At 35.7% G+C, this 13,780-nt stretch overlaps 1 protein-coding gene across 2 annotated transcripts in view; it reads right to left on the bottom strand.

Moving 5' to 3' along the window:
- Positions 1 to 4,352: 4,352 nt before the first annotated feature.
- ZDBF2 (zinc finger DBF-type containing 2) overlaps positions 4,353 to 13,780 on the bottom strand; it is a 14,215-nt gene continuing 4,787 nt past the window's right edge. For both annotated transcript variants that reach the window (XM_085553353.1, XM_032445811.2), the window contains exon 7: positions 4,353 to 9,632. In XM_085553353.1, the coding sequence (XP_085409479.1) occupies positions 6,812 to 9,632 (2,821 nt within the window). In that variant the 3' untranslated portion in view covers positions 4,353 to 6,811. The remainder of the gene's footprint in view (positions 9,633 to 13,780) is intronic.

The raw sequence follows: 13,780 nt of genomic DNA, 5'->3' as shown, positions 1-13,780 counted from the left end.
TACTATATATGTGATAAAGACAAATGACACTGATCACACCCAAATCTCTAAGAAAATAAGAACGGAGAACTCCACGTTGCAGATTCTTTTTTAAAAAGGGAGAACCGTGAGGCAGAAAAAGTGCAGGAAAAAATGAATACTAAGTTAATCTTTGTGATAGAATTGTCTGTAAACATACAGGTAGAAAATGTTATTTACAGTTTCGTTACTGTATTATCTTTGAAGCTCTTAAAGAAGACCTGTGCTTACTAACACATTTCACAAAAATCATGGAACTCTGACATCTAAAAAAAAATTACTGAAGATAACTCTAGATAATAGTGAACACTTAGGTGTTTCTTGTGTGGTATGAACATCAACTAACTAGTAGGTAAAAATACAGACTCTTACTCCAACTTCATCCTGCCCCAAATTCAACCCAGAAATCCAAAGACATGAAGTACCCGCTGCAAATGCTCAGCATGTTTACTTCTAATTGTACAAAAATTGAGTCTAACACTACTGTGAAGTAGTAAAGAAAAGCAAAAGTTTCCATCATATTTTGGTCAATTGACTGATTGGTCACTACTCTGAATTTTAATGGAGTTGCTTCCAGGGTTTGGAAATTCCTATCAGTAGCCACACATCGCCTTAGAACTTCTTTATTACCCACTTTCTTCTAAAAGAAATGGGTGTGCAACCTTTGTTATACTCCTTTGTAACCTGTAAACAGTTGCAGAAAGGACCAAAAGTAAAAAAAATAAAAATGCTATCCATGTCTTGAGCAAATAAACAAAACACACCAGGAAAAAGAATGAGGGAGCATGAACTGAACTATCACAGAAAGTAAACGGATTTTAACAGTTGTTTGCAAAGGTTCAGGAAAGACAATATTAAAATTGGGGAAAAAAGAAAGTATCTGCATCACATCCATAAGGGATGAAACATGCCCTGAAGACTACAAGCTCATCCTCTTTGCTGTTAGTTCTTATAGTATAGTCTCCAGGCCAGCAGGTACCTCCACACATGAGGTAGCAAGAATACATCTTGATTTTGCAATTAAATTCTTAATGTTAATAATGACTGAGGTAGAGCATAACCAGGATTTTCAGGTGCAGCAGTGCCAACATCAATGCAGTGCGACACAGTAAATATGGAAACCTGACTAGCTTTAACATGTTGAAGTACATTTTAAAGGATGCAACAGATTTTAAAAAGCCTATCTTCAAATGTGAGTATTGGGGAAGAACTACTTTTCAGTACTCTTTAAGGAAGGAACTTCAACAGACAAAGCCTGGATTTAAAAACACTAACAACTTATATAAGCTTTGAGTCCCATAAAAAACAGTTTTTCAAGAAAATCTTTACAACTTCCAAAGCCAAAGAAACAATTCTGTATGTTAAACCCACTAATGACTCCAATTAACCCAAAATTCATTTCATCATAATTCTCAAGTACTCCTTCAAACACTCTATAAGCACACCATGAAGTGCTTACATATCCCATGAAAGATGCAATCACCAGACTTAAAATTAATGTGAGGGTTGTAGCTCCATGTTTAGATAGCCGAACCTCATCCTATCTATGTAATGAAGTACTATTTGACAGCACAATAGAGTGCATCTAGGAAACTTCGTTCAGCCAAGAACAAAACACATGACAATCTGTAACAACGAAAACAAAGTATATCCTGAAATTTTATGACTTAAGGCCTCAAGAAACAACATGCCTATGCCGCTCAACCATTTATTACTTCAAACTGAATCGCATGCATGCATCACTGTCACAAATGCTTATGAAAACACAAAGTATTCTAGTGCTTGCTGGAACCAAGCAGAATACAATGCTGATGTTTTAATCAACAGGAAACATTTAAAGTGCTCAAAAATTCAAAACTAGTCAACAGTGTAGTATTTTTGGCCACTCCATCCCTCATTTCTTAAGACAACACCAAATAAACTTTAAAAAAAAATGAGAAATAAAATACAATAAAGACTTCCAAAGCATTTTGCAGTGTTCTCTCCATAGCAAATCATAGCAATTTGATCCAAGCTAAATTCTACTTACAAAATAAAGAAACTACATCTCATACAAACTTTCTCTTTATTAGAAAAACCAAACAAAACACCAGAATCTGTTTAGGTGAAGGAATGAGTAAATTTATAACTGCTGAACCTACACAAACGAGGAACAAAACTTCACCTTCCGGGCATGTTAAGATTTACACAACTAAGTTTCCTAAAAAATATTATCTGGAACACTACATATATCATTAAGTCATTAGTAATAAAAATAATTGGACTTCAATTACATTATCAAGTGAGGAACATCTTCATTTTTTAACTGTCCCCAAAACATTCAGAAGTGAAAGTGTTTTCTATTTACAGAATAAATAAGAATTCAGATTATTCCGTTCTCAAACAGATCTACCATAGATAAAAGAGAAAGGAAGACAGCTGAAGAAGTTAAGACCTATAAACCCACCCCCGTCTAGCACCACTCAGTAAAGAAATCCCAAGCAAGGAAGCATAAAGATGAACCTGTTCTCTACATTTCAGATACAGTTACCAACCACTTCCATTACTTCTCACTAACTTATTTCCAAGTAAAATATTCTACTTTATTGTCTAGCTCTTCACAATGTAAACAGAAAACAAAACACACCTAAAGGCATGAATGAGGAAAGCCAAGGAAACAGTAAGTCTGACATCAAATAAATGAGGATTCAAAGAAATAACATCTAACAAGATCACTGTAAACCCTTCTAACATCAACATACAATTACAAAAACACATTCTGTTAAACAACCACAGGCAGCAGAGATAAAGAAGCAAATTAAAAAAATATCAGGCAAGAATATTTCAAAAGTTACCTGCTGTGAGAACATGAAACCTATAAAGACACATTGTTACTGGGGCACAAACTCAGCATGAAACTTAAACATGACTTCACCCTAGGTCAGGCTTACTAATATCTGTGTCTGAGATCCAGAGAGGTGCATTTTGATAGCACTACTACACAAACATCAGATGCAAACTCAAAAAAAAAAAAAAAAAAGCTAGAAAACTAAGACATCAAAATTCTGCTCTTGAAGCAAACCTGTCTTGCTTCTGATAGGTTTTCAGTGATACCAGACCAAGTATTCACAAAAAGACCAATAATCCTGTACAGAAAGAAGAACAACACTCACCTAGCTGTTGAAGAGGCTCCCAGGCTGTGCAACGCTCTTCTTCAGCAGCAGACCAAACACAAGAGATGCTCTCCCTTCAGTAGCTGCCTCTTATGTGAGCCCAGGGGGCTCCACCTGTGCCCACCCCCTTCCAGTTGGCTGGGGAGCACAGGTGCAAACAATCTGCCTGTGCTCCCTGGGCCAGCCAAACCCCTTCACCTAAGCGGTCCCCTACAGTTAATCAGAAAAACAACGGAAGAACTGCTAATTGCATGGATCAAACATTGAATTATTTTTTTTAATTTTTTTTTTTGGGGGGGGGGGAGGGGCTGAGGGGGGGGTTAATACTTTGTTTACCTTATTCCACCTTACAAGTACTTTCATAGTTTTAAAATTATGATATGTATTAAAAATAAGTATGACCATATAGTAGATCAAATGTCCATGCAAACTTTTTTTTTCAAAGCCACTATAAAACATTCAGCATTAATCTGCTACCAATTCAATTCTAACAGTGTGATTTTGCTCATCATCAAGTCACCTTTGCTTATGTTTGTATGTGCAGATATGCAATTACATTGACAAATTCCTTTATCCATTAATGCTAATAAAAGCACCAATCCAAAAATCTCTCCTGTCATTTTCAGTAAGAAAATACTTCAGTGTACATTTTCCATTGCTGAAATCATCACAACCACATGTTGGAGTTTCAGTAAATGCTGCTACTGAACAATGTGATATTCAAGAATGGTAGCAAAATCTCTACCAACAAAAAACTTTCTTGTTAAGTAAATAATTTGTTTAGGCTTCAGAAAAATGTCTCTTCCTATATGTTTTAAGTGCATCTTCCTCAATTCTCTTTTGAAGGTAATTTCTACAGTTGTTTCTCATGCCACAATTTCCCTTCTTCCCTACTAGCCACTGAACATTCACTGAAGAGGTTTTTAAACAGTCAGGACTGAAGCACAGAAAAAATGTGAGCTACGTAGCAAATCTTTTTACGCCATCAACCACTGAAGTATTTCCAAATCTATACCAGACTTGTTTTCTTTAGTAACCATTGACAGCTCCAACAGATGTTTTAGAAAGTTAAATATTTATCTTCTTACACTTTTATTTAAATATAACACTTTAAAAAAAGTGGAATCACACCTAGGAGTACATTATTCGGGAAAAGAACAAGTCATGCTGAAAAATTACTCGTTCTGTAGTCCTCAAAGTATTTTATTTCTCAAAGTTTCAAGGAAATTTGCATGCTAGACAAACACAAGCTTGCAATAAATGAGTATGGAAAATAGTATTTTTGAGGGTAAACAAACATACACTAGCAATCTGACGGTAGAATGTGCATCAAACCTTATTCACAAACAAAACAATCCATTACTTTTCATGTGTACAATAGTGTGAGAAATGAAACTGATGAAGTCAGATAGGAAAACATTCTTGTATCATAAAAATATGTTAGAACGGGACTTACATATAGTTAATTTAAAGCTTTGCTTTAAAACAAACTTTATCTTATAAATCTTTTTTAATCATTAAAACTTTATTCTAAAAATTAGCCTTTCTATAAAAACCATTCCATTAAAATTTTGTTTTAAAAAATTCAGTTTTATATTAGACAAAATATTAAATTATACAGGCACAATTAGTTCAGAGGACTATAAAAACTCATATTATAACCCTTTATTTTCCAGTGACTTGTAATACAGCCGTAAGATTCTTTGTCAACTGACAACCATAGGAAAACTTAATCATAGAAATCAACTTTTATTTCAGAACTAAAAGAAAAATTTAAAAATGTCAGACTATATTTGACTTGCCAGAAAAACTGGTTTAAGTACACGCACATTTTTTACTTATGCTGAGAAATATGCATGTATGTATATTTGGGGGAGTTTTGTGATGCATTTTTTAACAATGAGTAGTTTATGATGACAGCTTTTACATTTCTCTCAGACATTTCATTTAAAAATACAACAGTTCAAAGTGCAGCTTTATCTCAGTACAAACTGGTGACCCTTCAGAAAGTTAACCAAGAATAGGTTTTGATTTGGAGGGAGGGAATGCACTGGAGGAACGGTGTGCAATTGCAGAGTCAGCAGGGTCTTTCATAAGCTATTCTTATTCTATCTAAAAAAGATATATTGTACAAGTGTAGAATTTACAAAGACATTTACAATAGGATACATTATATAATGCATCCAACTGCAGATGTACAAACAAGAGCCCAGACTGTGATGAAGCTTAATTCTCTGCTTAAATCTTAAGACAGATGAAAAATTGATACTGATTTTAAAGGGTACAAACAGCTTCAGCACTGGGGTTTCTGTATCCTAAACATTTTTTAATCAAATAAGCTGTCATCATAAAAACTGAAAACAAATAAAAACCACCAAAACAAATGCAAAGAAAAAACAAGGAAAACAAAACAAAAACTCAAAACCAAGTATAACCAAAACAGCAGAATATTAGACTTCTTTCCCAACAAAGTCAGAGAGTATCAATTGCCTAACAAGAATTATTATGGAATACTTAACTTTTTAATTCAGCTTATGTAAACATCTGTTTAAAACAGCTGTTTTAACTTTAACACATTGGTTGCTGCTTCAGGTTTGTTTTATTTTAATATTGTACTGACTATTTAAAATAAACTTTGAGCTACAGCACACAAAAATGTAACCAATAATGCACCCAATTAAAATCAAAAGATACAAAGCACAGGGTCTCAAATTTAATGTTGAAACACTACAGGAACTCATTGCTACTTGTCTGTATTATGTTATTTCTATCCCCTCCCTAAGGAATGTCAAATTAACTTATGAACTTTACCAATAAGCTATCTAAAAGGAAAGCAAAAGAGAATAAAGAAAACACTAAGCTTGCATTTCTTTTGGAATTTGAGGATTCAGTATAGCCACCACCACGGTAATCAGGAGAGACATATTTCCTTACCAGGATGGTCCATTATTGCTAGATAACAGCCCACAGTGACTTTTTGTCCAAAATAACTGATTTGGACATGATTTCAGGAAAAAGCATCAGTATAAAACCACGTACAGTTGTATTTCATTTCAAAAAAGCACTGAGAGTTGTATACTATGCTAATTTCAATACCACTCATTAGGCAAATATATACTGTATTTTGTGTTGAACAAGGTGTGCATATATACAAACACAAAGTACATACACAGAATTCACCCCAGGTTAATATACATTAATTTAATTTCTAGTATAACAGAATCATTTTTTTGCACTTTAAGAATTGTGTGGAAAAAAATGAGAGTAGGCACAATTAATTAATACAGCTTCTAATTTACCTGATTATAGTGCACTATTACGCACTGATAATCCCATTAAAACAACATACTATTCAAGCCCATTTGTTTTGATGCACAGGTGAAGCCTAGTAAATAGGGCTCTAAGTGCTTTAAACTCAAACGCACAACTTCTGCAGCTTTACACAGTAGAACAGTGCAACATGTAACGTTCCATATACCAGGAACAAGAGTTTAAAGTTGTACCTGTTTCACATTAGACTGGCTTTGTACTTTCTGCAGCTCTAACGCTTCAACTGCTTTGTCTATGGCCTCCATTTGTTCCCTTTCCCTTTCCAGGTGCTGGCTATTCAAAAAAGAAGAAAAATAAAGTTGTTTTGGTGGCTAGCTCTCACCTGGTAGAACAATACAGTTTCTAAGTAACGGTACAGCAGAAGTTCTTCTTGAGGGTCGGTTCACAGTGCTAGGGTGACCCCGATCTCCACTTACTTCCCAGCTTCTGACTTTGGAAGAAGCTCGCTCTGGCTTCTTGGGAAAAGATCCCGCTGTGCCTTTCTGTCTCTTCTCAGGAATACTTGTGACTGTTGAGTTCAGAAAAGTTCTTTTTGACTTCTTCCTCACATTTAATTTTTTAGCATCAGGTTTTTCTTTCTTAAGGTGTTTACCCACTGTAGTTTTCCTTGTTTGGTGCCTGTGAATGGGGAACGCTGACGATTTCTGGGCACAAGGAGAAAGTTTCCTTCTCATTCCCTCTTTTTGTTGCTTTTTAGTTCTGGAAGTTTGTTTGCCTGTTGTTACTCTGTTTCCTCTCCTTGCAACAGTGCATCTGACAGACATGGCTCCTGCAGCTTTTTTGGAAAAAAACGGTTCTTTGTTAGTGCTTTCTTTTCTCTTCCATATTGCTTTTGGATTCTCTCTGTCTAATCGGTCACCCCTGATGGAGGTCAGAGGAGTTTTGGTAACTCTGCTGTTAAATGGAGTTAATCTACCATCTCCTTCAACAACAGACTGGTGAGAACTCAAGGGTGAAATGACCAGCTGTTTAAAAGAGTTCTCGGAGTGGCTAGATACCAGACAATCTGTTCTGTCCGTGGAAACTGAAGATCCATCTCCTTTTTGACTCGAGAGCGTATCATTCCCTTTACCTGACTCTGGCAAACAAGTTGCTGAAGATGAACTATAGAAGTCTGACCGATTGCAGGACTTTGTCGGTGCGCCTTCTCTTTGTACATCAGCTAATTTCCTCATGTTTGCATCAAAGCTGAGACTTCTGAACAGCTGTCGAACGTGAGAAGGCTTTTGGGCCTTTTCCCCAACGGAACCCTTAGGTGGCATTTTCAGAATTCTGTTTGTCAGTGGGTCATAATACTTGAAAGAACACTGTTTGTATTTATACCTTACAGAGTCCTTGCTATCTGTAGAATTACGGTTTTTCCTCATATGGGGAATATCTACAGGTTTACTTTTACACTGTTTCATCTCTGGACATGAAAGTACATACACCACTGTCTTGGGCTGCACAGGGCTCATGATCTTGCTATAGGAATCAGGAAGTTTAAGGGCACATAGTCTAGTTTTCACGTTTGGAGTCTTTTCATTCTCTGGCCAAGTAGTGCTTTCTTTTTGATCAGATGGATCAGATTCTCTTCTTGTCATTTTTCTTTTTGTTACAGGGTAGTTCAATAGACTTGTTTGGGTGCCATGACTGACTTTAACCACCTGACATCTTGAAGCCAGGCGCCATGTCCTTTTCCTAGGCGTTTTAAGAATTTGTGGGTCGCATAGCCTATCTGAAGCTAAAGATGGGTTATCAAAATCAGAGCCACCACTTAAAGCATCATTAAACTCTGGCAGCGCTTTAACTGATGCAGTTTCTGTTCTGTTACCCTCGGCAGTATTGTTCCTTTTTTCGTCTTTCTGCTTTTTTTTCTTCATTCTCTTTCCTGTACAATTGGCTGAGGATTCACTGTCAAAATAGCAGCGAAAACGACCTTCCCTGAAATCACGTACAAGTTCTTCAATTTTTATATCATCTTCATACATTATCTGAGACCAAGTCTTTCCCACAAAAGAAGGAGGCACATGAGGCAGAGCTGGAAGAACTGCTTCTTCAGGATGAACTACTATGTTCTGCTTCACTGTTTCGATTTGCTTCACTGACTCACTTTTTAAAACAGAAGAGAGCTGTGTTCCATAGTCTTTATCTCGCAGACTTATTTGGACCTCTTTTAGCAATTCTATGTCTTTTATAGCTGCCTTGGGTAAGTCTGTTCCTGACTGAATAGGTGCATCACAGTCAAAACTCATTTCAGAGCCCTCTAAATCAGCATGATCCAGAAGCGATGAAAAATGTGAACTGAGATTATTCTCCTCTTTGAAATGAAGTTCTTCATATGCAGTTCCATGGCAATATTTCAGAATAACATGTTCAATTGTTTCATCCACTGAACTTGCATCCCCTCTGCTCATCTTCACATTTTTGAATCTTGCTAGAGGTGGGGAAGTCCCAAGACCTAGGGAGCTGCTGATCCCCACAGTATCCCTGAGACGGAAATCAGACACCGAAGTTTCATCCTGAGTTTGTAAACCATCTCGTTTTAAAAGAGATTGACCTGAGGTAACATGTAAAGAATTCCTGTGGCTGCACACAGGATTCTGATGCAAAACTGAAGGGCATTTTGGGTGAACCACTGCCAGAGCAGGCTTCGATGCACTCCTACTGCGTACCTCCTTTCCTGTGTTATCACATCCACTATGCAGAATACGATTTGATGATGATGAAGTCTCAATATTTTTTTCTGTTTTACGATTAACAGCAGAACTGTGAACTAATGTATTGACAGGAAAACGCTGAGGTACTGGGCTCACAGCTGTAAACTGGCCTTCATGGCTATGATTTGCAATTTGAGCATCTTTGACGGCATTGCATTTTTCATTGCTACAATTGCCCATAGACATCTGGGATGTTCCTGTAACACGTGCCTTCTCAGTTTCAACTTTCTGAGTAAATGTCTGTGTTACAAAAGTTTCCTTTGTGTGCTCATGAGATAGGCATGGAACAGAAGACCGCACATCGTCAATGGATTCCTGGTCTTTGCTGCAAGTCGCCTGTCTGCCTCTATTCTTCTTTTTCTCCACCTCTCCTGAAGTGGCAATCCTGGCAGACACTGGAGTGACAGGCAATGGCATATCATCATAGGTTGGCCTAAGAGGGGTTAAAAAAAAACAAACCTATATAAACACTGTAAACATGATTCTTTAATTATTTTTTACAATATATATATATTTATTTTTTTTTAAGTAATTGCACCTAATGCACCTAACTTGAGACACTAGCTTTTCCACTTTAGCAAAACCATTCCATTAGAATTTGGGGGAAGAAACATTCCGTAAAGATAAAGACAACAGTTTAGTTCAGTTACTTGGTCACTCTCTTCACGCAGCTATCCATTAAGAATGGCCAAACTTACATTACGATAATTTTAAAGCTAGAGAATTAGTTTTCCCTTGTTGGAAGTTTGTGAGCTCAAAAACAAGTTATTTATTTGGTAAAACTAAGATTTCTCAAATAATGAGCTTTTGTAAGGAAATGCAGCATTATAATACAGCATAATATAAAAATACCATGCAGTATAAATACCTGCTTCCTGCAAAACACAGCTGCCTGATAGGATGTGCTGCACACATTACCAAGGAATTCCATGTTAATTACTTCTCACAGACATACCACAGCTCTGACTCACTTCTCTAAGAAGCAAAGTTATGATTGTCCAGGATCACTGTGCCAACAGCAGATTTTCAGATATTCTAGAACTAGCAGTTCTGTCTTCAGGTTTGCCTCAAGTAAATATGTTTTGTGTCTTGCAGAATTAACAGAACAGAGAGATACAGACTATTTCTATTATGCATCTCTAGAACACCGAAGGTTTAAATGTGTGTAGCAGATGAAAATTATTTTTATATGTAGTAAATACAAATGAAAAGAGAATGTGATGCTTCACCTGACAATTATAATCAGACCTTGTGAGACCCAAACAGATGCTGTTTGAATATATGCCAGACAGCCACGCACCTTTTGTGATGCATTCATCTGCTAATGGAAGTACTGAGAATAAATTCCGCCAAACAGTAATTTCCTTGGTTGCAAGCATTTAGTAGTCAACATGTGCAGAAGTCCTTGAAGGACTCGCAGATATTAATTATTTCCAAGTTTATAAAGTTATTAGTGAAGCTAGATACCAAGCATTTCTAACTAGATACTTCATACTGAGAAACAGAGATAGGAGATCTTATCTAAGGGTAGCTATGGCTCAGTCTTTTATTGAGAAATGGCAGATAAAAGAGGAATTTTCAGATTAGAAGGTCTGTTTTATGGTTGAAAAATAATAGGATGAGCTGTTTGAAAAAAACATTTTCATTGTTTATTTAGAAGTAAAGTTTCATTTGGTCTCTACAGATTTGACAAGATTTAGTGTAGGAAAAAACAAAAACAAAAAAACAAACCACACAAAACCATACTTTAGTGGATTACCACCAAAACAGAAAAACAAAGCAAAGCAAAAGAAACTAAAAAACACACACCAATAACATATGCTTGAAACCACCAATTTCAAGCCCCAGGATAGAGCTCAAAAGTGATCCAACATTAGATCTTGTTGGATCTCTCCTAGTCTTATTAATGCTCTTCCCCCAAGCCAGAAGTAATTAAGAATAAATCCTTCCAGCCAGCTACATACTCATCACCATTTAATTTCTAATCACATTTTCCTTAGCTTACTTGTTAAGCTTCATAGAGGAACAGCACAAAATCTTGGTTTTTGATAGATGCAACATGACAGATGTTATCAAGATAATTTATCTCAGTTCACGAAGTCTGTTATGCTTTCAAAGATGCCTCATGATTTTTCTTGACTAAATTTTCACTCATCAACTCACGGTCTTCTAGTTTCTTACAAATGGTTCACTTACACAATTATCAGGGAACAACTGACAAAGTATACTATTTATAATGAAGTAATTTCCAGAGTCTTTTACTTCAGCAAGATGCAAATTATTCTTCACTCAAGTTGAATGATGGAGTGATGTGCATATGCATCGACTGCCACTACTCCATTTGAAACAACAAATGTAGCAAACACATTGTTGATGCTTAACTATGCAAAGCAGTTCTAAGTAGCAAAACAAAAACTTCATAACAACTAATTGTTTTTAGAGCTACAGCTGCTAAGTTAGCTGAGGTAATAGCACCGTAGAATAAAATAGCTGGAAGACTCTAAGATCTTGCCACCTTCATGGTTTCTGAAAAGGAAAAGCTGTGACTTACTGATCTCAGAACCATGCAATATGCAATGATAAAGGTCTGTGGGAGCCTGTTAGAAACCTAAATAAATTATTATTCAGGGAGGGAAAAAAAGCGATCAAAGACCAAAAACTGATTGCTAATATCAAATAGGTTAAGAAAAAAAAAAAATCAGAAACAGATACCCTGTGGTTCAGGCTGTTCTATGACTCACTTGCCATTTTTGTAAAGTTTGACATCGAAGTGATTACAATTATCCTCTGAATATAAAGGAATGCAGTGGGATGGTTGAGTTAAATTCTGCTAAACAGCGAGGAATTAAACTTGCACCACACTTTGCTTGAGCCTAACTAGCCATATCAATTTACCAACAGCAGTACACACCTCCTCACTGCTTGAAATGCAAGTGTTACTTTAAAAGGAAATGAAGAAAAGATTATGGCACAATGTGTAATATTGCTTCCCTAACTCCAAAAATAAAACATTTTTTCTCAGTCAAGGGTGTATAATCACATAGAATACAGTGGAATTCTTGATGAAAAGAAGGAACAGAATGAATCAAAGTAGAGATAAGGGTTATTAGGTCTGACTAAGCACAAGAAGAAATCTCATCTAACACATTAAAAAAGAGGATTATTATCATATGAATGTGATGTAATCAAATACATCAGATGATTGAATTATGCCAGCCAGACAAACTGCTGTGCCCTGCTAAGCACCTAAGCTCTTAGGCAAAGCATTTTTGACTTAACTCCAAAATCTTACAAATCAGGATTAGATCTAAACAGAAGGCCAAAATAAGTAGAATTTTTTTTTTCTTTCTTTTTTTTTTTTTTTTTTTTTTGTCACTGTAATTTTTTCATCTGTGTGTGAAACACTCACTATCTGGATGCTGCTAGAAGATTGAATATAGATGAGTTTTGTTTTGGATGTAAAGCAAGTTAGCAAGTTCTTCAGCAAGTTCCCAGTTTCTTCATTCACTTAGAAGATTATGTGTGATTTTCAAAAAAAAATTTCTAAGCAGACATTCTGTTCCAGGGGGAACAGAACTTCAATTCTGAAGCAAGGTACTTCTGGTAGTTTTACTACAAATTACTCCTCAAATGTGAGTAAAGATTTCTTAAATGCTCGATATTACTTCTTTAATGAAAAAACAAACAACCACATCAAGAGGAAGGGATTTCCTCGGAAATTCAGGAAGAGGCAAAGCTCAGATAAGATGCTTTCTTACCACTTTCCAAACCACTACCAGAGATGCTGGTTCTGCAAAAACAAATCAAGTCTCACAAATATTTTTGTAATTCTTTTAAACAATAATCTTAAGATCCTTTGTGTGAACTCATTTACTGTATGAGTTGTATAGGTATTCGATAACTGAGTGAAACTGTTTATCAATCCAAGTGATTCAATTCTTATTTCAGATATTAGTTAAAAACCTAATGCTTTGACTCAGTCATTTTTCAGAGCAGAATCACAACAAAAATCTATTCACGCTTTTCCATCTTTGGTTTTCTTCATGCAGACTCTGTATGTACACTGGATTATTCCTCTCATGCTGATCATCCAACCTTATCTAAATTTTGTACAGTATTTTTCTTATTCTGCTCCTTCTTCCAGCAATTTGAAGAAACACAGATAGCTTGGTTTTCCTAATTAATTATTCACTGAATGAAATAACCTTGTATTAGCAATATCTCAAGAGACACCTGCCTTTTTTCATTTGGGTGCTGGCCTAAAGTGTAGACATTATTTTCTTTATGACAAATATAATACTGAATACTGGAAAATGTTATTTATCAAGATACAATCAGTTCAGGCTAGGATTTTTTAATGCCTTTTTAATGCCTAAAACAAGGAATGAGACTTAACTGACCTTCATACAGAAAGATGCTGCTAATATACTATCTGACCAATATATTATTACTTTTTGTTATGTCTGTACATGTAATTGTGATCAGTGGTGCTGTATCAAATTCATAAGCAGTGAAACAAAGTTTGAAAGCACAGAGACAACACTAAAAGAATATACTTATGTAAATACACTCAGTTCTAAA

This window comes from Coturnix japonica, chromosome 7 (assembly GCF_054131305.1).
Source record: "Coturnix japonica strain WE chromosome 7, WE-NBRP24, whole genome shotgun sequence".
NCBI classification, from domain to species: Eukaryota; Metazoa; Chordata; class Aves; order Galliformes; family Phasianidae; genus Coturnix; species Coturnix japonica.
The sequence above is the reverse complement of the archived record's forward strand: the minus strand, read 5'-3'. Positions and strand labels throughout refer to the sequence as shown.